We start from the raw sequence: 25,363 nt of genomic DNA, 5'->3' as shown, positions 1-25,363 counted from the left end.
AAATAACAACAAACTTTTGTTAAAATGTAAACAAACCCGCAAAATGTTCTAACAAAACATGAAAGAATTGGACATCTTTACTATTTTAAATTAAACTTCAAAATCTATCACGGTTCGCTTCATCTTAAGAATTTTTAATTTTTAAATTCTGAATCCATGACAATTGGGTATGAAAGGTAACCAGGCCTGTAGCCTTTATACCTTTCTGCCTGGATTATGACTGCAACTGGATCAATATTTTTGTCTGCTCTTACTCACTATATCATCTGACGGCTTTCTTCGAGTCTAGTGTTCAACACAAAACAATTCGAGTCTAGCTAACGATATATTGATAATAAATATTCTATTTTTGGAAGATTACAACTGCTTTTTTTTGCTTTGAATTCTTAAACAAAACATGAAAAAGGGCGTAGACAGGGGGAGGGGGGGGGCGTTAGAATTCTCAGCCCATTCATCAGGGTTTCAATTCCCCCATCCGTCCCCAGGAAAGTTAAAACATGTGAAGCCCCCCCCCCCGTCCCCTTACAAAATCCAGTAAGTACACCCCTTCCTTGAAACTATATAAAGGAACCCAAAACTGTTCATGAATTTAGGCAGATAAAGGCCCAAGATAAAAATTAAGAAAATCAGGGGCTTTGTCAGGAATTTGTCCTTGGGGGGCTCTGGGGGGTGACTTGCATTTTTTTTCCAGGCGGGTGATCAGCACCAATTGGCGCCCCCTTGATGAAATCCATATAGATTTAATTGTTCCAGGGGGGGGGGGCTCAGTTCCGCATAGACTTCCCCACCCTAACTGAACGTCTGAAGAAAATATAAATAAAAAATGAAGGGGGGGGGGTGGCAGGATTCTTTTATAGGGTCTGTACTCTGTAAAAATGCCTTTAAACTTTAAATATTTACACTTTTGAAAAGTAAAACTATTTCAGTCGAGCTATTGAATATTTTAAAACAGGGTGAGTCAAAAAAAATGAGTGTAGTTTTTAAATATTTAAATCCCTACATCTTTGCAACCTGTTAGTTTAAACAATTGATATTTCAAACTTAAATACATTTGATCTAACAGAAATGAATTCATAAATTAAAATATCTGATGTCTGTAATATCAAGCTGCTTTTAGGATTTGATAGAAATAATATCTATTATTGTTATTTTTGTTTTTCTGCTTATGTAATTTTGATACAAAAAATTCCGCGGAAATTTTTTGGGCCTTTCTAAAACAGACAAGAAAAATATCATAAAAATGAATTTCACGAAAAAATGTTGTTTAATACTTAGATTAATACATTTGAACTATAGATATTGAATATTTTAACTTCTGAATACTTGAACTATTAAATATTTGAACAATTGACCCCAAGGACAAATTCCTGACAAAGCCCCTGATTTTCTTAATTTTTATCTCGGGCCTTTATCTGCCTAAATTCATGAACAGTTTTGGGTTCCTTTATAGATTTCAAGGAAGGGGCATTATATATACTGGATTTTGTATAAGGGGACGGGGGGGGGGGGGGGGCTTCACATCGATCTTACAGTCCCTTGAAGGAACTCTATTTTGAAAGTAGTGTTTTTTTCTTTCAGAAATCGTTTTAGAATGTCTTGGTTTTTCAAATCAAGTAGTAATTATTCGCCTCTTCCTACAACAGACTGTTTGCTATAGCTACATGGACGCTCAAGCTTCCTCAACTTCAACCTTTAATAACTCACAAAGCTTTGAAATTTGAGGTCATGAATCTTGGAGCATTTCCGCGTCGGCATGCAAAGTTTCCAGGCTGTAGCTTCAAAACTCTAGGCGTGAGCCAAATTGAGCCAGATTATAAACCTGGGCGTCATCTCAAGATCCATACAAAAATTGACAATCTTAATCTTTTTGTTATAAACTCGTCAATTTTGACTTTTTTTCAATTTTTTTTTGAATAATACTCAGCTGGAGTTGAGAAATCTAAAACATGTTTTGATTTTAAAATTGGTCAAAAGCTTATTTGATATATTGAATATTTGAACTATTGAATATTTGAACTATTGAATATTTGAACTATTGAATATTTGAACTATTGAATATTTTAACTATTGAATATTAGAACTATCAAATATTTAAACTATTGAATATTTGATATATTGAATATTTGAACTATTGAATATTTGAACTATTGGATATTTGAACTATTGAATATTTGAACTATTCAATATTTGAACTATTAAATACCCTAGAAACCAGCGACGTCGTGCGACCAGTCCCATTAGGTCGAGATAGGTCAGGTTAGGTCGGGTTACGTCAGATTACCAAACTGGTCAAAACATGACCAGTCCCCCAGGTCGTGTTTGGTCAGTTTAGGTCGGGTTAGGTCGAGTTACCTAACTGGTCTCATACTGGTNTTGGACGTCAAAAGTTTGGTCATTTGAACGTCAAAAGTTTGGTCATTTGGACGTCAAAAGTTTGGTCATTTGGACGTCCAAAGTGACGTCATTTCGACTTCGAAAGTTTGGTCGTGAGGACGTAAGAATCCTTGCGTTAAACGTCCTCAACACGTCCTCAACACCTAAAATATGACGTCGCCGGACGTCGCACTGGTAATTGTTGACGTCCCCATGACGACCTTAGGACATCCTCTGGTTTCTAGGGTATAAGAACTATTGAATATTTGAACTATTCAATATTTGAACTATTCAATATTTGAACTATTGAATATTTGAACTATTTTATATTTGAACTATTGAATTTTTGAACTATTCAACATTTGAACTATTTAATATAAGAACTATTGAATATTTGAACTATTAAATATAAGAACTATTAAATATTTGAAATATTGAATATTTGAACTAATGAATATTTTAACTATTTTATATTTGAACTATTAAATATTTGAACTATTAAATATTTGAACTATTGTATATTTGAAAAATTGAATATTTGAACTATTGGATATTTGAACTATTGAATATTTGAACTATTGAATATTTGAACTATTAAATATAAGAACTATTGAATATTTGAACTATTGAATATTTGAACTATTCAATATTTGAACTATTGAATATTTGAACTATTTTATATTAGAACTATTGAATATTTGAACTATTCAACATTTGAACTATTAAATATAAGAACTATTGAATATTTGAACTATTAAATATAAGAACTATTGAATATTTGAAATATTAAATATTTGAACTATTAAATATTTGAACTATTGAATATTTACACTTTTAAACATTTGAAATATTGAATATTTGAACTATTGAATATTTGAACTATTGAATATTTGAACTATTGAATATTTGAACTATTTTATAAATTTGAACTATTGAATATTTGAACTATTGAATATTTGAACTATTGGATATTTGAACTATTGAATATTTGAACTATTCAATATTTGAACTATTGAATATTTGAACTATTTTATATTTGAACTATTCAACATTTGGACTATTAAATATAAGAACTATTGAATATTTGAACTATTAAATATAAGAACTATTGAATATTTGAAATATTGAATATTTGAACTAATGAATATTTGAACTATTAAATATTTGAACTATTAAATATTTGAACTATTGTATATTTGAAAAATTGAATATTTGAACTATTGGATCTATGAACTATTAAATATGTGAACTATTGAATATTTGAACTATTAAATATTTGAACTACTAAATAATTGAACTATTAAATATTTGAACCAATGGATATTTGAACTATTATATTTGAACTATTGAATATTTGAACTATTGAATATTTGAACTATTGAATATTTGAACTATTAAATATTTGAACTATTGAATATTTGAACTATTCAATATTTAAACTATTAAATATTTGAACTGTTGAATATTTGAACTATTGAATATTTGAACTATTGAATATCTGAACTATTGAATATTTGAACTATTCAATATTTAAACTATTGAATATTTGAACTATTAAATATTTGAACTATTCAATATTTGAACTATTCAATATTTAAACTATTCAATATTTAAACTATTAAATATTTGAACTATTGAATATTTGAATTATTAGATATTTAAACTATTGAATATTTGAACTATTAAATATATAAACTATTAAATATTTGAACTATTGGATATTTGAACTATTAAATATTTGAACAGTTGAATATTTGAAATATTGAATATTTTAACTATTGAATATTTAAACTACTGAATATTTGAACTATTGGATATTTGAACTATAAAATATAAGAACTAATGGATATTTGTACTATTAAATATAATAACTATAAATTCTAACAAAAAATGAATACATTAATATTTGAACTCTTGAATAGGTGAAATATTAAATGTTTGAACGATGATTTTTTGAAAAATTGAATATTTTAACTTTTAAATATTTTTATTATTAAATATTTGATTTACTATATGATTAAAAAAAAATAAAAATAAAATGTATAAAAAGACAATCAAAAAAAATTTAAAGGGACTGTAAACGTATTTTCAAGTGATCTTCCGTGCAAAGATGCAATCATGTAATGCCCAATTCAGGACAATATACCTTTGAAACCATTATCTGATCGATAATGTGGAAGATATTGTCGTTTATCTAGGTTTAAAAGTGTTTAATTCCTATATGCTTTCATGCAGTAAAAATGCGCAAGTCACTATTGTAGACATAGGCGGTTTCAGGGGGGGATGACAGTCCATTACACCCCTAGGTGAAATTACGGGGGGGGGGGTCCTCCTGGATTTTTACAAAGTCATTACTCCGAAAGCTTTTGACCCATGAAACAGGTCACCTATGACTACCGACAGGTTGGTCAAGCTGGAAAGAATGGCGATGCACCCATTTTAAATGCCTTTATTTCTGGTGGTCCAAGAAAACTTAATTATCGTAGATTGAAAGGATTTTTTTTAACAAAAAATTCTTTTCTTACTTTCAGCCTTCTTATGGTATGCTTTTCTTTTTAACTCTAAAAAAAATCATAAAAATTTGGATAATTTAACCCTATAAAGGTTGGGGGGTCTAAATCAATGTATAGCCTGGGAGGGGCGTCGGCCACGCCCCCCCCCCACCCTAGAAAAAGATCATAAAAAATATATATAACATACATAATATAAAATAAAAAATAATAAAATATTTTTTTTTGTTTTAAACAAATATCAAAGTGTGACAAATGTTTTACATCCATTTTTCAGATCAGTATATTAAGTCACAAAAAATTACAAATTGCAAACTCTTTATATCCCGGGTAATTTAAACGCACAAAAAAGGCAGACCACGTTTTGGAATTGACAGGACAAGGGCTATTATGTTATTATCGTTTCATTTATCATATTGTAAAATTATATTGTAAAGTCGTCTGATTAATTATAAATTAATTCCGGGACTTTCAGATTTTGAATTTGTTTCCAATTTATGGAATTGCTTTTTCTCTCTATTCTTTTATAATACAACTTCTTTGTTAACTTTTTAAATTTTATCCTAACTTAATTTACTTTCTTATATGAAGAAAACCAAGCATTAGGCTCAACTTTTTTTTAACGAGAAGATTTAGGAAAATAAACTTAACATTAAATATGAGGTTTATATTGATTAAAAATTAAAAACTAAAAACTTCACATAAAAGTTATATTTTCTAAAAGAAAACAATTATCAAACATTATATACCTTTATTAATTGTACGAAAAAAACTTTAATATTAATAATAACTTGGGCTAATGTAAATTGTCTATATTGGCAAAAATTAGGTTTTCACTCTCGCAGATAGAAAAACTAATTTATTTCGATGTACATATTTTTATATTCTCATCAATCCTACAGAAAATTACCACATTTATAACATAATTAGTTAAATGAAAAAGTATAACAATAAAAAAGGCAAAATACAGAAAAAATTTAAATAAATCCTGTTAAAAATAGGGAAATTTTTTATTTGATTGTAAGCATTTTGGTCAACCTTTAAGAATGGGGGTTTTAATAAAACTATAAGGAGGTGTATATGAAATACGGGGGAGGGAGGTTGGAAAGAGGTTGACCGTTATAGGATACAAAATTACGAAATTTGGGGAAAAACGACAGGCCCCTCCCCCCCCCCAAGACTAGGACAGGCTATTTTATTTGGCGTAGGTCAGAAATTGAGTATAGCGGATTTTCGTAGGTCGAAAAATACACCAGAGCTTGACCTTATCATTATCGTTAATCCGAGGTTTCGTGATCTCTTCGAGTCTAGACTCCTGCATTTTACCGGGATAAATTGGAGAATTCAGCTGTTGAGGAAAATGGCCCTTGCACTTTGCGTGTGTGAAAAAATATGTTTTTTAAAATTGAAATACATCAGTGTTAGGACAGAGTTTCAATCTCAAATCGAGTGATAAAGTGTGACTGAGAAAAGAATTTAGCTTTTATTCTTATTTTCATCCGGTGTCCCAACCTATTGCTATGTAAAGCACATGCAATGCTTCAAAAGTGTGATATTTAAAATAATTTCAGATTTCTTAATATGTTTGCTTGGAATTGGTAAAAGATTGCTCGCCGTGTATCAGGTATCTATCTACCAGTCTGTTTTGTCTGATGCATATTATGCATCAAACGCTGAAAAGAGTAAATAGGAATTGAATTGTTTAAATCGTCTTTCGGAAATGTTAATTTAAACAACTTGGGTCTAAAGGACTTTTGGACCCCGCCCCACCCCCTCCCCATCATTTTTTTCATTAAAGACAATTTCGGGGCCGAGCGCCGCGGTTAGGATAGGCTAGGGGCCGGGCGCTGCGACCACATGGCCAATAGGGTCTGTCTTATAGAGATATCCATGTGCTACATATAAGATCCATGTACAAAATTGGGGGTCTGTCCTAGAGAACGATTTTTGAATATTTATTTTGTATTATTTCATTTTCTTTTTTTTTCGCTACAGAGGTTTGGTCCATCACCATCACCGAATTATAAATCACTGATTTACTGTTTGTAGGTGTGGTGGGTGGAACCCTCCCCTACTCCTCTACAGCGGAGGATGTGAATAATAAACCCAACTATACCGCTAGATGTCACTATAAACAGGTATATACAATCCTCCCCTTCTCCTCTACAGCGGAGGATGTGAATAATTAACCCAATTATACCGCTAGATGTCACTATAAACAGGTCAATATTGGGTTAAAGGAATTGAGTCTTTGCAACAAATTCGCATTTTCTGAACCCTTATTTACAACCTAATAGTTCTTTGACACTTCATTCTTGAATATTTTATCTAACAGAAATATTTGGATTGGATTGGTGAAATAATTATAAAATGTATGTTCAGGTTGTGTTCAGTAATGATAAAATGTATGTTCAGGTTGTGTTCAGTAATTATAAAATGTATGTTCAGGTTGTGTTCAGTAATTATAAAATGTATGTTCAGGTTGTGTTCAGTCCTGATGAAATAAAAAGACGGTCAGCGGAGTTTAACCAGGATAAGTCAAGCCAGGGAATCATTTTAACGAACAAGAAAACCGGGGCAAATTATTTGAACAAAGCTTTCGTAAATGCATTAACAACATTATATTCTTTAAAATAAAGTTTTTGTCTCCAGTTTTTATACGCAGTTCTTTTATGTGGTTTTATTCAATTATCCCGGCCAATTTAATGCATTTGAGATGAAAATTATCTGCAAAATTTTATGGTGTTTGATCAGTGCTTAGGATCCGTTGGATCCGGAAGATTTTGGCTTCCTGGATCCGGATCCAAGGGGTAAATACAAAGAGAAAAGAAAATATATTAGAGGGGAATTTGCTAGAAAAAAGTGTAAAACTGCCATTTTGTTGTACTGTTTCCATACTGCAGGTGTACTTCACAAATTTATGCTATATACAGGGTGGCCAAAATGTACGGATTGTACGGATTGTACGGATTGATTTTTTTTTTACCCTAAAATTGTACGGATTGTACGGATTGCACGGATTGTACGGATTTGTTTTCAAATTGTACGGATTGTACGGATTTTATCCTGGAAAATACACCGTTTTTTTTAAATTTTCACTCATTTCAGCAAATTTTTCATGAAAATAAAAAAAAAATTATCGTCAAAATGAAGTTAGTTTAACTTATTTTCTGCATTCTAAATAATATTAGATTGATTAATGTTTCAATTGACAATCAAAATTCATTCATAATTTTCGAGATATGTCCAAGAAGTGTTTATTTGAGAATATGTTCCATAAGTACTTATTTGATTGCTTATTCAAGAAGATGTTCCAGTATCCTNCACTTTACAAACGATGATTTTCCGTTATAACTATAAATCAAATGATGTTTTTTATTCACCTAATTCATTATAAAGTTTATTTAACAGCTTTTAAAAAATTCGAAATTGAAATGAATAGTCTAGGGAACATACTGTATTAATGTACTCTACTGCATATAATTTGTGAACATTTACACGATTTGTACACTTTGAACTCCCTTTCAGGCTGAAAGGTACTAAAAAATTTCATACCGAGAGATTCTCTAAATTCCCCTCTAAAGTATATTCTATTCTGTATGGTAAAATATCAACCTAAAACTACAGAAACAAAATTTTACTCATAAAACCCAAATCTGATTTTTTGAAAAAAGAGAAATGATAAGAATTTCCTCATTCCTGAATGGTTTAACAAGTTTTAGGATATAAATAAGCGAAAAAAATAAAACTAAAAGTTTGAAAATTATTTTTTTGTTAAAGAAATTCAGTAAATCTTAAAGAAATGACCTTTATCCGGATCCGGAACCGCATCAAAATTAGATGGATCCTAAGCACTGTTTTTGATCAGATCTGTTTTAGATCTTATTTCGTATAAATGTTTTTAAGAAGCATTTTTGGAGTGTAATCGATTCCTAATTATTATAATTTGATGGTTCTCCAAAAAGTAAAATGATTAAACTATCCAGACAAAACCGGTTCTAGAGGGAACTAAGTTGATCAACTCTTCAGATTTGGTTAAAATCGATCAAGCAAAGATCGATGATCATTTGAGTAAATCGGATCAAGATCAAACTAAACCTCAGCTCAGAGATACGAGGTATGGTTCTATTTTTTATTCAAGGATCTTTTTTAGTAGCCACAATTGAAATTAGCCAATTTTGTTTATCTTCATTGATCAGAATAAAGAAAGGTAAAATGGATTCACAAGATTTTGGCCTCCTGGATCCGAATCCGCAAAAATATGCGTATCCACGGGGCAAAATATCAACCAAAAACCTCAAAAAAAAAATTTACTTACAAACCCCAAATTTACAATTTACCACTTGCTGCTTTCTTCGTCACTGTTACTTCTGATAAAAGGGTGTATCTTTGTAAATCCAGCATTCAACTCGATAAATAGAGGGTTAAAGGAAATTACCTGAACTGGTCCCTTAATTAACACATTGTTTCTACTCTAGCCCTTTAATAACACATTGTTTCTACTCTAGCCCTTTAATATTTCTACTCTAGCCCTTTAATATCACATTGTTTCTACTCTAGCCCTTTAATAACACATTGTTTCTACTCTAGCCCTTTAATAACACATTGTTTCTACTCTAGCCCTTTAATAACACATTGTTTCTACTCTAGCCCTTTAATAACACATTGTTTCTACTCTAGCCCCCCGGAGGAATATTTAGAAGAAGCAAATCCAGAACAGTCTCATCATTTACCTGAGGTATTTGTCTTATTCAGATTATAGGCATGGTTTTTGTTAAATTGTGATTTATCAAAACTAAGGATTCCTAACCTTTGATTTAGAAAAAGAAAAAACAATTGATACCAATTTGATGTTTTTTCAAACGAGAAACGAAATAATATTTTCGGTATAAAGTGAAAACAATCTTTTTTGGTAATTTCCCAAAGTAAGATTTAAGAAAATTCTGATCTGAAATGAGATTTAGTTCGTCCTGAAAGGGAGTGAAAGGGGGTGTAGGCTGATATCGAACTTAATACGATCTTGATCGTTACCAATTTTACTTGTGTTCTGTTGCGTCATTGAGGAGATAAGCTTTAAAAGCACACAAGAGCTTAGCGTCCATACAAATTCTCGTAGCTGCATTAGTCCAGGCCAGTAACTAGGAATTTGTAAGGGGAAGGGGGGGGGGGCTCAAATGTTCAAGATAGCATAGATAAAAGTAAGGTGCGGGCTTCAGACAAAATTTTTTTTGGACCTGGAAAAGTTTATAAGGGTCAACATTAATGAATGAATTAAGACTAAAAAACTAGATTTTTCACTTATCCCACATTATAGTATATTAAGATAGATATTTTGCCTGTTTTCTTTCCCGTAAGTGCTATTGAGAAGCTATTAGTATCAAAACAACAAAAACTGGAATATTTCCCCCGTGTACCCGCGCTTAAACAAACCTTTTGACTTGGCATTCAGAGCACTTGGCAGAAATATCACTGGACCAACATCAACCTCTGACCATCGTCAAGTAGTTTTTACTTCAGGATAAATTAATGTTGTCGCTGGCGGAACGGCAGGAGTTGGCGGAGAATGCTATGGAAGAGCTAGCTAGTGGTCTCAATAGAGCAGCACAGGCTATGAAGGTAGTATAAAGCTAGCTAGTGGTCTCAATAGAGCACAACAGGCTATGAAGGTAGTCTAGCTAGTGGTCTCAATAGAGCAGTACAGGCTATGAAGGTAGTATACAGCTAGCTAGTGGTCTCAATAGAGCAGCACAGGCTATGAAGGTAGTACATAGCTCGCTAGAGGTCCCAATAGAGCAGAATAGGCTATGAAAGTAGTACATAGCTAGCTAGTGGTCTCAATAGAGCAGCACAGGCTATGAAGGTAGTATATAGCTAGCTAGTGGTCTCAATAGAGCAGCACAGGCTTTGAAGGTAGTATACAGCTAGCTAGCGGTCTCAATAGAGCACCACAGGCTATGAAGGTAGTATACAGCTAGCTAGTGGTCTTAATAGAGCAGCACAGGCTATGAAGGTAGTATAAAGCCAGCTAATGGTCTCAATAGAGCACCACAGGCTATGAAGGTAGTATACAGCTAGCTAGTGGTCTTAATAGAGCAGCACAGGCTATGAAGGTAGTAAACAGCTAGCTAGTGGTCTCAATAGAGCAGCACAGGCTATGAAGGTAGTATACAGCTAGCTAGTGGTCTCAATAGAATAGCCCAGGCTATGAAGGTAGTATACAGCTAGCTAGTGGTCTCAATAGAGCACAACAGGCTATGGAGGTAGTATACAGCTAGCTAGTGGTCTCAATAGAGCACAACAGGCTATGGAGGTAGTAAACAGCTAGCTAGTGGTCTCAATAGAGCAGCACAGGCTATGAAGGTAGTAAACAGCTAGCTAGTGGTCTCAATAGAGCAGCACAGGCTATGAAGGTAGTATACAGCTAGCTAATGGTCTCAATAGAGCAGCACAGGCTATGGAGGTAGTAAACAGCTAGCTAGTGGTCTCAATAGAGCAGCACAGGCTATGTAGGTAGTAAATAATTAGCTACTGGTCTCAATAGAGCTGCACAGGCTATGAAGGTAGTAAATAACTAGCTAGTGGTCTCAATAATTGAGTAATACAGGCTATGTGCTTAAGTACAGATCCTGAACATGAGGTGTGCATATTCTCAAGAATGCAGGGGAAATGTGAAAAATTGGGCATTGAACATCTTGGGAACATCAAATAATTTCCTAGAGGGGAGAAAAATGGATTGGGATGATTTTAATGAAAATACTGCGAGACCCATAAATCTGTGGAAGAGGAAGACGACTTTCAAACACAAGTTATAATTTTAGATATCACTTAACATGAACTACAGTAATTATACAGTCTCACAGACTCCTTTCACCTAATACTTTTAAGCTACCGGTGAAATAAATTGATTTTTAGCCACATCTAATGCATAAAAGGTTATTTAACTGTCTGCCTATTCCACAGTTATGGGGTTCACTGTGCATATCCCTGCTTAAGTTTTGATAAGTATTCGGATATTAAGACATTATAGAGATGACATTTCATAGAAAGACATTTCTTAAATTTAGGACATTTCATAGAAAGAACAATTATTATGAAATGTCCTGTGTATGAAAATGTCCTATCTTTAAAATGTCTAATCTATGAAATGTCCCATTACTGTTTTGATGTGTTTGAGGAAAAGTAAGCCTGGCATTTATTTGCAAATAAATGTTGTCCCAGGAATTCTACTGCAGGCCTTCTAGAAATATCAGAGGGAATAATATGTGACAAAACAATTCGGAGAAGTTCAAACTGTCATAATTCGTGTCAATTTATCTTGTCAAATGAAATCAATTTTTAATCAATTACCTTGCCGGCCCAAAACAAATCAATTTTTAATCTATTATTTTTAACTTTGTCGTAACAAATAAATTTTTAATAATTTTTCTTGTCCATTTAAATCAAATTTTAATCAATTAATTAATTATAACAAATCAATTTTTAATCAATAACCTTGCAAAAACAAATTAATTTTTAATAAATAATCTTGTGAAAACAAATTAGTTTTTAATCAGTTTTTTTTATTTTTAAATACTTAACCTTAACTTTCTTATAGTCATCTTTATTCTTATATCTTATCTAATCTTATTTTAGAATAACGAGGAGTCCTCGGATTTGGGGGATTTACAGGATACGGTAGGTTTAATTTGGTTTAATTTTATCAGAGGTCGCAACTTTGGATAAAATGTTGGCAATTTTCAACCCTTAAACACTTTTAATTTGTAAAAAACAGCCGTCTTATTTGCCTTGATCAGTTTTTGGCTTCTGGTATTTAGACCCTGAATAGAAATCCCCCCNCCAAATTAAAAATATAATCCGTCGGTGGTAATAAGTAATAAGTAATGGATATTGAATATTCACCGAAGACTGAGAAATCGAAAGCAATGGTGGCAGATAAATTGAAATTCAATGCATTGCTAGGAAACAAATATTATATTTAGGAGTTGCATCAGCTCTTGGAGGAAGCATACAACTTCAATTTAAACAAATATTATATTTAGGAGTTGCATCAGCTCCTGGAGGAAGCATACAACTACAATTAAAATAATATTGTATTTACGAGTTGCATCAGCTCCTGGAGGAAGCATACAACTACAGTTAAAATAATATTGTATTTAGGAGTTGCATCAGCTCCTGGAGGAAGCATACAACTACAATTAAAATAATATTTTATTTAGGAGTTGCATCAGATCTTGGAGGAAGCATACAACTTCAATTAAAACAAATATAATATTTAGGAGTAGCATCAGCTCCTGGAGGAAGCATACAACTACAGTTAAAACAAATATTATTTTAAGGAGTTGCATCAGCTCCTGGAGGAAGCATACAACTACAAAGCAATTAAAAAAGATAGACATGGTCTCAGTGGAACATTTAAGGTAAACAACTGATCCTTTTTATCCAAATTTTGTCTCATTCTGCGTTTTAACATGTCTTCCCCCCCCCCCCTGTATATATATGTTTATTTGTATGTATGGATAAATGATCATAAATCATTAACCCTAGAACCGATTTGCCTCAAGTTTTAATGAAGAACTCAGAACCACAGTAATGTTTTTAGGTTGGTTTAAAACCTCCAGGTTGAGTTGGTTGACTTTTATCGGTTCCCAAGCTAGTGTTTTATCCTGGATGACCATTTTAGGAAAGTTAGCAAAGAGTCTCTTAAAAGAAAGGATTGTCTCCAAGGGAAATAGTTTTTGGTGTACTGTTTATTGATAAGCCAGTTCTGAGCCATGATAAGTCAGGAGCTGCCGACCACAGCAGTGGTGATAGTCCTGGTTACTGTATACTTAAGTATTCGTTTTTAATTTTAAATCAACTTTTAAATCTACGCTGCGTTTTTTATTCACAGGACTAATTAAAGTCGTAAATTGAGACTTAACAGTCGTCTTCTTAATTCACAGTAACGTGGGTCCCTCTGCACTGTAAATTTTTTATATATACTAGCTTGAGAACCAAGCTTGGTCTGAAAATTTAACTAATTTTTTAAAAGTCAATGTTTGAACCTTTTCAAACTTAAATTTAAAAATCAAGCTAAGGTCATACAAGTTGTTCCTTCGAGTTACCCAATCAAAATTTAAAGCGAATCAGTCAAGGGTTTCATGAGTTATGATTTGACATACAAACAGGCAAACAGAGATTGCCACTTCACATTTATATTATATATAAAGATGCATATTTCCCTGTGTACATATGTTTATAATATATCCCTGCAAAAATCCCCACAGAATGACTTGCAATAATGCCTGTAACATCCCGTCAAATACTCTAAGGAGGGGGAATATTTATGTCCCTGGGAAATAGATGGATAGATAGAAAAACAGATATATAAATAGAAAACAGATATATATATAGATGGATAGATAGAAAAACAGATATATAAATAGAAAACAGATATATAAATAGATGGATAGATAGAAAAACAGATATATAAATTGAAAACAGATATATAAATATATGGATAGATAGAAAAACAGATATATAAATAGATGGATAGATAGAAAAACATATATATAAATAGATGGATAAACAGATATATAAATAGATGGATAGATAGAAAACAGATATATCAATAGAAAACAGATATATAAATAGATGGAAAAACAGATAAATTAATAGAAAACAGATATATAAATAGATGGATAGATAGAAAAACAGATATATCAATAGAAAACAGATATATAAATAAATGGATAGATAGAAAAACAGATAGATAGAAAAACAGATAGATAGAAGAACAGATAGATAGAAGATAAGATAGATTGAAGAACAGATACAGATATATATATATAAACGATAAAAAGGATTGATTGATATAAAAATGGATAGATAGATATAAAAAGGATTAAAAGTTATAGAAATAGATAGAGAGATATAAAAACAGTAGATAGATATAAAAACAGTTAGATGGGTAAAAAACAGATATATAAATGGAAAACAGATGATATGAAGAAAAACAGATGATATAAAGAAAAACTGAAAATATAAAGAACAGAAAATAAAAATAAAAACAGATAATATGAAGAAAAACAGATAATATAAAGAAACACGGATAATATGAAGAAAATCGGATAATATAAAGAAAAACAGATAATATAAAGAAAAACAGAAAATTAAAAAAAATGAATAGATATAAAGAAATATAGAAAAAAGAGGAGATTGTGGAGACCCTGGATTACCAGCTGACTGCCGGAAACTCTGAAGACCAAACCAAACATATTTATTCAATATAGTTTTTCTCATGTTGTAAGTTAGACAAAATATATACAGTTAGTCTGGTTTATATCTTTGTTATTTTGCGTCGCTACAAGATAACCGCAAATTGGTAAATCAGATAAGCGAAAATTTAAACATACAGAGATATGGAAAAGCAATAAAAGAAGGAAAAGCTTTTTGATTATTTTATATCACGTTTATAATGAGTACCGTGAATTGTTCATGGCACTTAAATGCAGAGGAAAGCGCTTTTTTGAAAATAATTTACACCCCTAAAAAACTTTCATTAGTTTTTAAGGCTGAAATGGTACTTTTTGGGATGATTAATTTTGTTTTTGAGAAAATTTAATGTCAATAATTTGTGAAAAGAGTTTGTCATATTCATCATATTCATCATAATCATCATAATCATCATAATCATCATAATCATCATAATCATCATAATCATCATAATCATAATAATCATCATAATCATCATATTCATCATAATCATCATAATCATCATTCATCATAATCATCATAATCATCATAATCATCATAGTCATCACAGTCATCACAGTCATCACAGTCATCATAGTCATCATAGTCATCATAGTCATCATATTCATCATATTCATCATATTCATCAATTACTTGGTTACTAAGAGAGTAATCCTCAGGGCTCCTTTAGGAATATAGGTGAGGATGCCAGTAGGTCGTCACGGAGTAATGATCTATCATCCATGTCCTGCTACATAGTGCTCTCCACACTCAAATACTCCTTGCACAGATAGATTTTACGTACATTTATAGTTGTCCAATGTCGATTGAGTCCAGCTGGGTCCGAAATATGTTTAAAGTCCTTGCCTCTTTTATTTCTACTGGAAGTTTATTCCATTATATTCATCATATTCATCATATTTACCAATCATCATATCCATCATATTCGTCATATTCATCATATTCATCAATCATCATATTCATCACATTCATCATATTCATCATATTCATCATATTCATCGTATTCATCGTATTCATTGTTTTCATCATATTCATTGTATTTATCGTATTCATCTGATTCATCGTATTCATCTTATTCATCGTATTCATTTTATTCATCGTATTTATCATAATCAAGATAAATAAATAAATCAATAAAAAGCATATATAAAGTTTTTTAACTAAATTCCCTTGAAATTACATGTACAGTCCCTTTATTCTTGAAATTACATTTACAGTCACTTTAATCTTTAAATTACATGTACAGTCCCTTTAACCTTGAAATTACATGTATAGTCCCTTTAACCTTGAAATAGTCCCTTTAACCTTGAAACTACATGTACAGTCCCTTTAACCTTGAAATTACATGTATAGTCCCTTTAACCTTGAAATTGCATGTAAAGTACTTTTAACCTTGAAATTACATGTACAGTCCCTTTAACCTTGAATTACATGTACAGTCCCTTTAACCTTGAAATTACATGTATAGTCCTTTTAACCTTGAAATTACATGTATCGTCCCTTTAACCTTGAATTTACATGAATAGTCCCTTTAACCTTGAAATTACATGTACAGTCTCTTTATCCTTGAAATTACATGTACAGTCCCTTTAACCTTGAAATTACATGTACAGTCCCTTTAACCTTGAAACTACATGTACAGTTCCTTTAACCTTGAAATTACATGTATAGTCCCTTTAACCTTGAAATTACATGTACAGTCTCTTTAACCATGAAATTACATGTACAGTCCCTTCTTGAAATTACATGTACAGTGCCTTTAACCTTGAAATTAATTAGCTGGTTGTAGGATATTGAGAATATTATAAACATTATAAATCTATATATAACATCAGGACTTTCCTTCCTTCCGTCCTTCCTCGCTCTTTTCTCCAGGATAGTCCGGGGGAGGGATATGTAGAGGGGGGGACTTATGTAGATTAAAAATTTAATATTTTCTGAATGGAAGAAAGTGTTTTTTTTTGATAAAAACTAAAAAAGTTTATTTTAAGAAGGGGGGAGGGGGGGGGGGGTAATATCCCCCCTAGGGATCAGCTGTTTGAGACACGAGTTCAGGAAATATCTAGATTTCTGATTAGTACAGCTTCCCTTCAATACAACATATCTATAATATAGTGAATAGTTAATAATCAAGTTTTATTTAAAAGCAAGGTAAAAAAAGGGAGTTTCTCTCATTTATAAAAATATAATGAAACTTATTACATACTGTCCACTGTCAAGTGTCCACTCAGTGCTAATAATAACACGAGCACAACACAAATGTCAAAATGTCAAAGTGATAAGTTATATTAGTTTTTTTTTTGAACATTTAAATGTCGAATTATTTTGTTTAATTAATCATAAACCTTATACTGCTGTAGTGGCAACACAGAAAACAAATTTTATTATTAATCATTAATCATTTCGAATTTATTTTAAAAAGGGGTAATTAACAAAATTTTGCTTATTATTTTTTTTTTAATGATTTTGAATTATATATACTGGTTTTAGGCCACTTTGAAGCACAACAGTTTCAATAATAACTCATTAACATTTTTATTTAAAAATTAGATAAACATTAAAAATTAAACCGTTAAATTTTTGTTTTTTTTAAAGAGCTTTAATTAATTTTCTTTTCGTTTATTTGAGGTATACTTGTAAACCCATCACCGAATATGATCATACCATTCAGAGTTAATAAAACAGTTTGCTTTCTCTTTTAAACGGACTAATTTCTATTCAACGTAATTCATGTTGAAATCTTTCCCATTTCATATAAACGTAATTCATGTTGAAATCCTTCCCATTTCATATAAACGTAATTCATGTTGAAATCCTTCCCATTTCATATAATCATAATTCATGTTGAAATCCTTCCTATTTCATATAAACGTAATTCATGTTTAAATCCTTCCTATTTCATATAAACGTAATTCATGTTGAAATCTTTCCCATTTCATATAAACGTAATTCATGTTGAAATCCTTCCCATTTCATATGAACGTAATTCATGTTGAAATCCTTCCCATTTCATATGAACGTAATTCATGTTGAAATCCATCCCATTTCATATGAACGTAATTCATGTTGAAATCCATCCCATTTCATATGAACGTAATTCATGTTGAAATCCTTCCCATTTCATATAAGCGTAATTCATGTTGAAATCCTTCCCATTTCATATAATCGTAATTCATGTTGAAATCCTTCCCATTTCATATAATCGTAATTCATGTTGAAATCCTTCCTATTTCATATAAACGTAATTCATGTTGAAATCCTTCCCATTTCATATAAACGGCACTTCCAGTGAATGATAAAACAGTTTTGACAAAAATAAAAAACTTTGTTTTTTAACTGTATGATCCTAAAGAAAAGATACCGATGTGAATCGGGCATTGTATATCTCTGCATGGAGGGTCATCTAAACAAGATTAAAGAGTAATCTGACAAGATCTGACCAAACAGAAGCCACACAAAAAACTGCTCTCAGAAGATGAGAGATCACGAAAATATCAGCTGATTTTTTGAAGGATTTAGCTTTAAATTGCTACAACTAGTGCATAGGGGTTGGATCTTTTGGATCCGCAACATTTTGGCTTCCTGGATCCTAGGGGTTAAATATCAACCAAATATCTGCTCTCAAAACCTAAATCTGATTTGTTTTAAAATTTCCTTCTCTCTGCACACGGTTCATCAAGTTTCAATTTTTAAATAAAAAATGATTTAAAAATACTTCTTCTGTTCAAAAATCCTTAAAATGGTAATTGGATCAACTTAAAATTATTATTTCTGTTGATCAAAACAAATATTTTATTTCTGTTGATCAAAACAAATATTTTATTTCTGTTGATCAAAACAAATATTTTATTTCTGTTGTTTAAATTCATGTTTACCATTGAGTTTATTACTATGTTTCTCGGCAACTTGAAAATATTTAGTCATATATTAAAGGGACTGTAAACGTTATTCCAACTGACCCTCCATTGATTCTTATCTGATTCATAACTTTACCCTTAAAGCTTATTCTGATCAAGAATAAAGTAGATATCCAATTTTGTTTATGAAAACGGATTGTTTTAGTTTGTGGTTTCTCTTGAAAACTAACCAAATTGCAAGCTAGAAAAACGACGGTATCTTCCACATTATTAATTAGATTAAAAGCTAACGATTCCTTTCAAAAAATTGATATTTTTTTAAATAATTCAGACTTTTTTTGTGTAAGCCAGAAAAAAATCCTCTAAATAAATCGAGATTGGTATAGTGAACGCCTACTCCATAACAATTTCTCGAACACGTATCTATCCAGGTACAACTCAGTTTCTTTTGACTATCAACACTATCAACACTATCAACACACGGCTTTAATCCCGTGAACTATCAACGCCACTACCACTGGGTGCGATCTTGTTAGCTATCCGTGTCAATTGATCAATGTCTTAACTAGGACACGATTCACACGACTACAATCCTGGAACTATCAACGCCACTACCAATGGGCGCGATCTTGTTAGCTATCGGTGTCAACCGGACACTAGCAATTAATCGACCAAGCCAAAACTCAAAACAACCATCTCAATTCGTAAGTTTCAACGAAACCAAATTACTTAACACTGTATTCAAAGCGGAGTTTCTATATCAACTAGTGTATTTGAGGTTTATATGTTAGAAGTTAAAGTTAATAGACGTAATAACAATTCCTACGTTGTTATCTATATCACATGATTAAGACAATCATGTTACGTATTACAGCACAGTTGAAATAGGCGTAATTAAGATGTATATCACATGATATAAGCTAATCATGCTACGTATTAATTTGAAACGCAGTTCCAATGAATAATGGATTTTACGTAAAAGTTTTTACCAACATAGATTGCTAATAATGTTCTTCAGGTTTACAGAATATCATTCTTACCCAATATTTATAACAATCCTTGAAACACTGGTCGACCTTTCCTTGACATCAATGTTTCTAAAATTGTTAATGACTGAATGAGTTTTGATTTTTCAAATTTTTTCTCTCTCATAAATGTTTCTCGCGCATATATTTACAATGGAGACTATCTGTAAAGAAATATTTTGTTTTCTTGTTCACATGTTTTTAGATTTTACAATGACGAGAGAGAGATAATGCAATAAAACTTGATTTCTCTTGAAGCTATTGTGTACTTTATCATTCTTCCACACTTCATTGCGAATTTTATACTGAACGTGCTATTAAGTTAAATTAGCTGTTTATTATGGCATCGTTCTATTAAGTAATCATCGTGCTATATTGTCAAATTAGCACGTGTGCTATAAATATAAAGGTTTTGTTGGTTCCCGGATTTTCTCCAAAACTAGGATATTTCCAAAATATTTTTTTTTCATGAAAATAAAATTGGAATCAACTTTATATTTTGATCTAGGAATGACCATTGAAATAAGACAAGTACACAAACGACCATTGAAATAAGACAAGTACACAAACGTTTTATAAAATTACCTTTAACACTTTTAATTTTGGCACGACGTGCATAAAGTTTTTGGACTTTAATTTTTTTTATATCTTGAAGGTTCTCGGGTTTTTAGATTATATTTTGTTCCTAAAAAGGCTTGAACCTTCTCGATAAAGAGAAAATTTCTGTCCAAAAACTTCACAACACTGCGAACCAAAATAGTAGTGTTTTAAATAGTTGATTTCCTAGCCGCCAGTTTTCTCTGTACTCGAATAAGACAAAAATTTTCGCGGATTTTAATTTGGCGGATTTTCACAACTTGTATTTATTACTGTTGAAATTTGTTCCGGACAAGATTTTTATTTCGACCAACCATAAACTGATCTTTTGGTCATGTTGGTTGACCGACAATAATAACGTTTATTTGAACCTGCCAATTTATATATTAATGCTAGAATAAACAAATTATTAGGATAATGTCTTAATCTAACCCCCCCCCTCTCGCCCTTTTGTTTCTAATGTAGTTTATATTAACAGGGCTGGCAGTCAAGCAGTCTATTAAAGATTTGTCATGCAATTGTATTGATGATTATATAGTAATCTAGTTCAGGGGACGCAAACTGTAATTTAGCCGTGAAAAGCTGCCTTTTTCGTTACAGGATAAAAAATCTAGCTGATAAAGAAACGAACTGATAAAGTAGTGAACTGATTTGGCTGATAAAATAGATACTCAATTGACCTTTGAACAATATTAAGATAAAAAATAAACTATTTAATTGACTACACAGTTAAGTGTTAAACTAATTGTCTGATATTTAGGAATTGTTAGAGAAGGTTGAGGAGAACTCTTCTGGTGAGGAACAGTGGGATTCTCATTTCAGGTAACTTAAAGGGAGAAACCAGCTGGAGCGCCGTGGAATTTAAAAAAAACCATGGTTTCCTAAAAAATCAGCCCATTCGGTCTAGTCCTTTGGCCAGCTATAGCAAACAAATATATAAGAGCTTTATTATATAGATAAAAAAACTTCAGGATTCATTTGATACCAATGGGACGTTTTAACTATTTATAATTTCTAAGTAAAAGGTGAGCCTCGGTTTGTAAATTTTCACGAAAACGGATGGTTCAGAGTAGAAACGGTTTTTTTTTTAACACGTATTGAAAAACCCCGACGAAAAATGTAACAAACCTGTTCCTTAACAACTAGTTGGTTTACTGTCTTATTTTTGTTATATTTTTCATCGTCGGTATTGAATAATTAAATAAAACAATGTTTAACGTGTATCTTCCAAAATAGATAATCTGGGAGAATTCTAAAAATCGATTTTGTGCTCTTAGTTAGAAATTATATATTGTAAAAACTTCTTATTGGTATCAAATGAATGCTAATTTTTTCTCTTTAAAACTACACTGTCAGCTTCATATTTCATATTTTTATTCAACTACAAAGCACAAGAAAATACAAATAAAAAAATCACAATTTACGATGTAGTTTTGACCCGCCTTACCAGAGTAGGTTGTTTTAATTGGTGGGCCCACTATAAACGAATGAGAATTGAAAATAAAAACAATATACATTGTACATTTTAAACATAAAAATGATGATAAATCAGGAAAAAGGTAAGGAGGAGGTGAGGGAGTACAAGCGAAAGGGAGGATACTCAGCGTAAGGGTTGGAACAGCTTAACTACCGCTTCCAACCGGTCACTCCCTTAAATGAAAATTGCTAAGTTCTGGCGATCCGTTTGATTTGCAAAAAAGTTTTTTGAGCTAGAGGGGGAGGGGGTGAATTTGCAAATTCAATCGAGAAATTGCAGGAGAAATTTGTATTTTACAGAAGAAAGAACACAGACTTCTAAAGAAGGTTTTCTACAAGAGGCCTAAACGTGTCTCGAGAAAGCGCTAATCCTTAACACCCTTAATCTTCATCGACAGCGGAGCTTTTAAGTTTTATCCATGAAAGTCAGCTGTATAATTACTGTGATTTTTCGCGCACTCTTAATAGTCGATTTTTTCCCTAAATGAAACTCTAAGCTAAAATTGTATAACATTTTTATTTAATAATAAAAATGATCGTCAGTCGATGTTTTTCTAAGATATATATTATGTATAGAGGGCTATAAATCTTGATAATCGGACAGCAGAGGATACGAATATATGCTTACTGCATGTTTAAACAAAACAATATGAATTTTATTTTAGGCGACATTTACTGAATCCAGATAGTGGGAAGAAAAAGAAGAAAAAGGTGAGAATACTGTGATATATAATATGATCAAAACCAGTGCTTAGGATCCGGATCCGAATCCGTTGGATCTTCAATCAAACACTGCAAAAAACCTTTTTTATTCATAAAAAAACCCAAATCTGACCTTTTGAACAAAAGAGAAATTATAAAAATTTCCTCATTTCTGAATGGCTCATCAAGTTAAAGGATAAAAATAAAAAAAATTGAAAATTATTTTTGTTAAAAAAATTCAGTAAATCTTAAAGAAATGACCTGGATCTGGATCCATTTTTTCCAGTGCGGATCCAGGATCCGCATCCGAATCAAAATTTAATGGATCCTAAGCACTGATCAAAATATTGAAAAAAATGCTTTTTTTAATTCTGAAGAAATATTTTGCTTGAAACATAATTCTAGTTTCCCCTACAGTCTCCACTGATACACAACAGTTACTTTAAAAACTCTATCTGATAACGAATTAATTATTTTTTGATTTTTAAATCTAATTTTTATTTTATTTCTGAAAAAAACAATGGAGAAATTAACAAGAATTAAACACTTGAAAGTTGGATTGGGACTTTATCATCCCCGTTTTTGATCAAATGGTTTCTAAGTTACCGTCTGAAATCGATGGTAGCTTAGAACTACAACATCAGTCCCTGTTTAACTTTTAAGAGGATTTTGAAAATGGACTGTCAGCATAATTTTAAGTTATCATCCATGCCTAATTTACAACCCTTGAAATGGTTTGTGTGATCAAGTATGAATGAGATATTAATGTTTATGTTAATAGAAACTAATTATTTTTTAATGTGGGTTCTCTTTAAAAATAACTTGCGAAATCATTAAAATAAAAATTTTTAAAAACAAAAATCATTTATCTGATAAAGGTTTCAAGGGTACTGCTGTGAATCAGATAAAGGTTTCAAGGGTACTGCTGTGAATCAGATAAAGGTTTCAAGGGTACTGTTGTGAATCAGATCAGATAAAGGTTTCAAGGGTACTGCTGTGAATCAGATAAAGGTTTCAAGGGTACTGCTGTGAATCAGATCTGATAAAGGTTTCAAGGGTACTGCTGTGAATCAGATAAGGGTTTCAAGGGTACTGTTGTGAATCAGATCAGATAATGGTTTCAAGGGTACCGCTGTGAATCGGCAGTGCCCTCTGTGTATGTGGGGTCATTAAAAATTTTGTTAACAGTCCATTTAAATTAAAATCTGAAGCTAAACATAAAATACTAACTTTTTGATTTCCAGGTTTCCGAGACCAACAAGGGAGGAAGCCTGAGTAATCTTTCTTTAATTGATTCAGATAATACTAGGTACATTTTTTTTCATTAATTCATTCATGTTTTCTTTAGTTATTTTTCATTCATTCATTTATGTTTTCATTAGTTATTATTCATTCATGTTTTCATTAGTTATTTTTCATCCATTCATTCATGTTTTCATTAGTTATTTTTAATTCATTCATATGTTTTTATTAGTTATTATTTATTCATTCACTTATGTTTTCATCAGTTATTATTTCATTCACTCATTCATGTTTTTATTAGTTATTTTGCATTCATTCATTCATGTTTTTATTAGTTATTTTTCATTCATTCATTCATTCAAGTTTTCATTAGTTTTTTTTCTTCATTCATTTATGTTTTCATTAGTTATTTTTCATTCATTCATTCATGTTTTCATTAGTTATTTTTCATTCATTTATGTATTCATTAGTTATTTTTTATTCTTTCATTCATGCTTTTATTGGTTATTTTTCATTCATTTATGTTTTCAGTAGTTACTATTCATTCATGCTTTCATGTATTCATTAGTTATTTTCCATTCATTTATGTATTCATTATTTATTTTTCATTCATTTTTGTTTTCATTAGTTATTTTTCATTCTTTTATGTATTCATTGGTTATTTTTCATTCATTCTTTTATGTTTTTACTCCTCCAAGGTTGTACAATGTATATTTTCTTGAAAAATTGTTTCCCTGAGATGATTGGTATGTCAGCGTGATATGCAAAAAAATGATATTTTAGGGGTTTTTTTGCTGTATTGGGGCAAATAAATTTTAGTTGGTTTATGATGTCAAATTTTGCATTTTTCAACTTATGCACTTTTGCAAACCACTCACATATCAATCCAATCCTGTACCCCACCTACCCCACCCCCTTCCCGGTAAACCTTATCTTTCCAATCCTGGTACACCCTTGTCCCTTACATCCTTTCCATTTAGAATATAGAATAAAAGACTTAATTCTAGAATTCTTTAAACATTCCCTTTAGTAGTAAACTAAATTTTAGAATTCTTTTGACCTTCCCTTCAATGATAAACCGAACCCTAGAATTCTTTTGACGTTCCCTTAAATAATAAACTAAATTTTAGAATTCTTTTGACCTTCCCTTTAATAATTAACTGAATTTTAGAATTCTTTTGGCCTTCCCTTTAATGATAAACCGAATCCTAGAATTCTTTTGACCTTCCTATAATAATAAACTGTATTTTTAAATTCTTTTGACCTTCCCTTAACAATGATAAGATTTGTAGAACTCTGTTTACATTCCCTTTAGTATTTAACCGAA

The 25,363-nt window shown here is 31.2% G+C and overlaps 1 protein-coding gene across 1 annotated transcript; it reads left to right on the top strand.

Moving 5' to 3' along the window:
• Positions 1 to 169: 169 nt before the first annotated feature.
• LOC111707596 (uncharacterized) lies at positions 170 to 24,122 on the top strand. Its single transcript, XM_023480729.1, has 11 exons — positions 170 to 176; positions 6,933 to 7,021; positions 7,365 to 7,430; positions 8,870 to 9,000; positions 9,564 to 9,621; positions 10,401 to 10,499; positions 12,516 to 12,557; positions 13,220 to 13,300; positions 21,377 to 21,438; positions 22,758 to 22,803; positions 24,039 to 24,122. Exons 1-11 carry the CDS (start codon positions 170 to 172, stop codon positions 24,120 to 24,122), a joined length of 765 nt encoding a protein of 254 aa, XP_023336497.1.
• Positions 24,123 to 25,363: the final 1,241 nt, after the last annotated feature.

Source organism: Eurytemora carolleeae, unplaced genomic scaffold, assembly GCF_000591075.1.
Source record: "Eurytemora carolleeae unplaced genomic scaffold, Eaff_2.0 scaffold336, whole genome shotgun sequence".
NCBI classification, from domain to species: Eukaryota; Metazoa; Arthropoda; class Copepoda; order Calanoida; family Temoridae; genus Eurytemora; species Eurytemora carolleeae.
This window is presented reverse-complemented; position numbering and strand designations above follow the sequence as displayed.

What these genes read in the sequence shown, in the direction of transcription:
- LOC111707596 (XM_023480729.1), top strand. An exon ending in ACCAGGATAAGTCAAGCCAG is followed by an intron (nt 7,431 to 8,869) that starts GGAATCATTTTA and finishes TAAACTATCCAG; the next exon opens with ACAAAACCGGTTCTAGAGGG. An exon ending in GGAAGAAAAAGAAGAAAAAG is followed by an intron (nt 22,804 to 24,038) that starts GTGAGAATACTG and finishes TTTGATTTCCAG; the next exon opens with GTTTCCGAGACCAACAAGGG.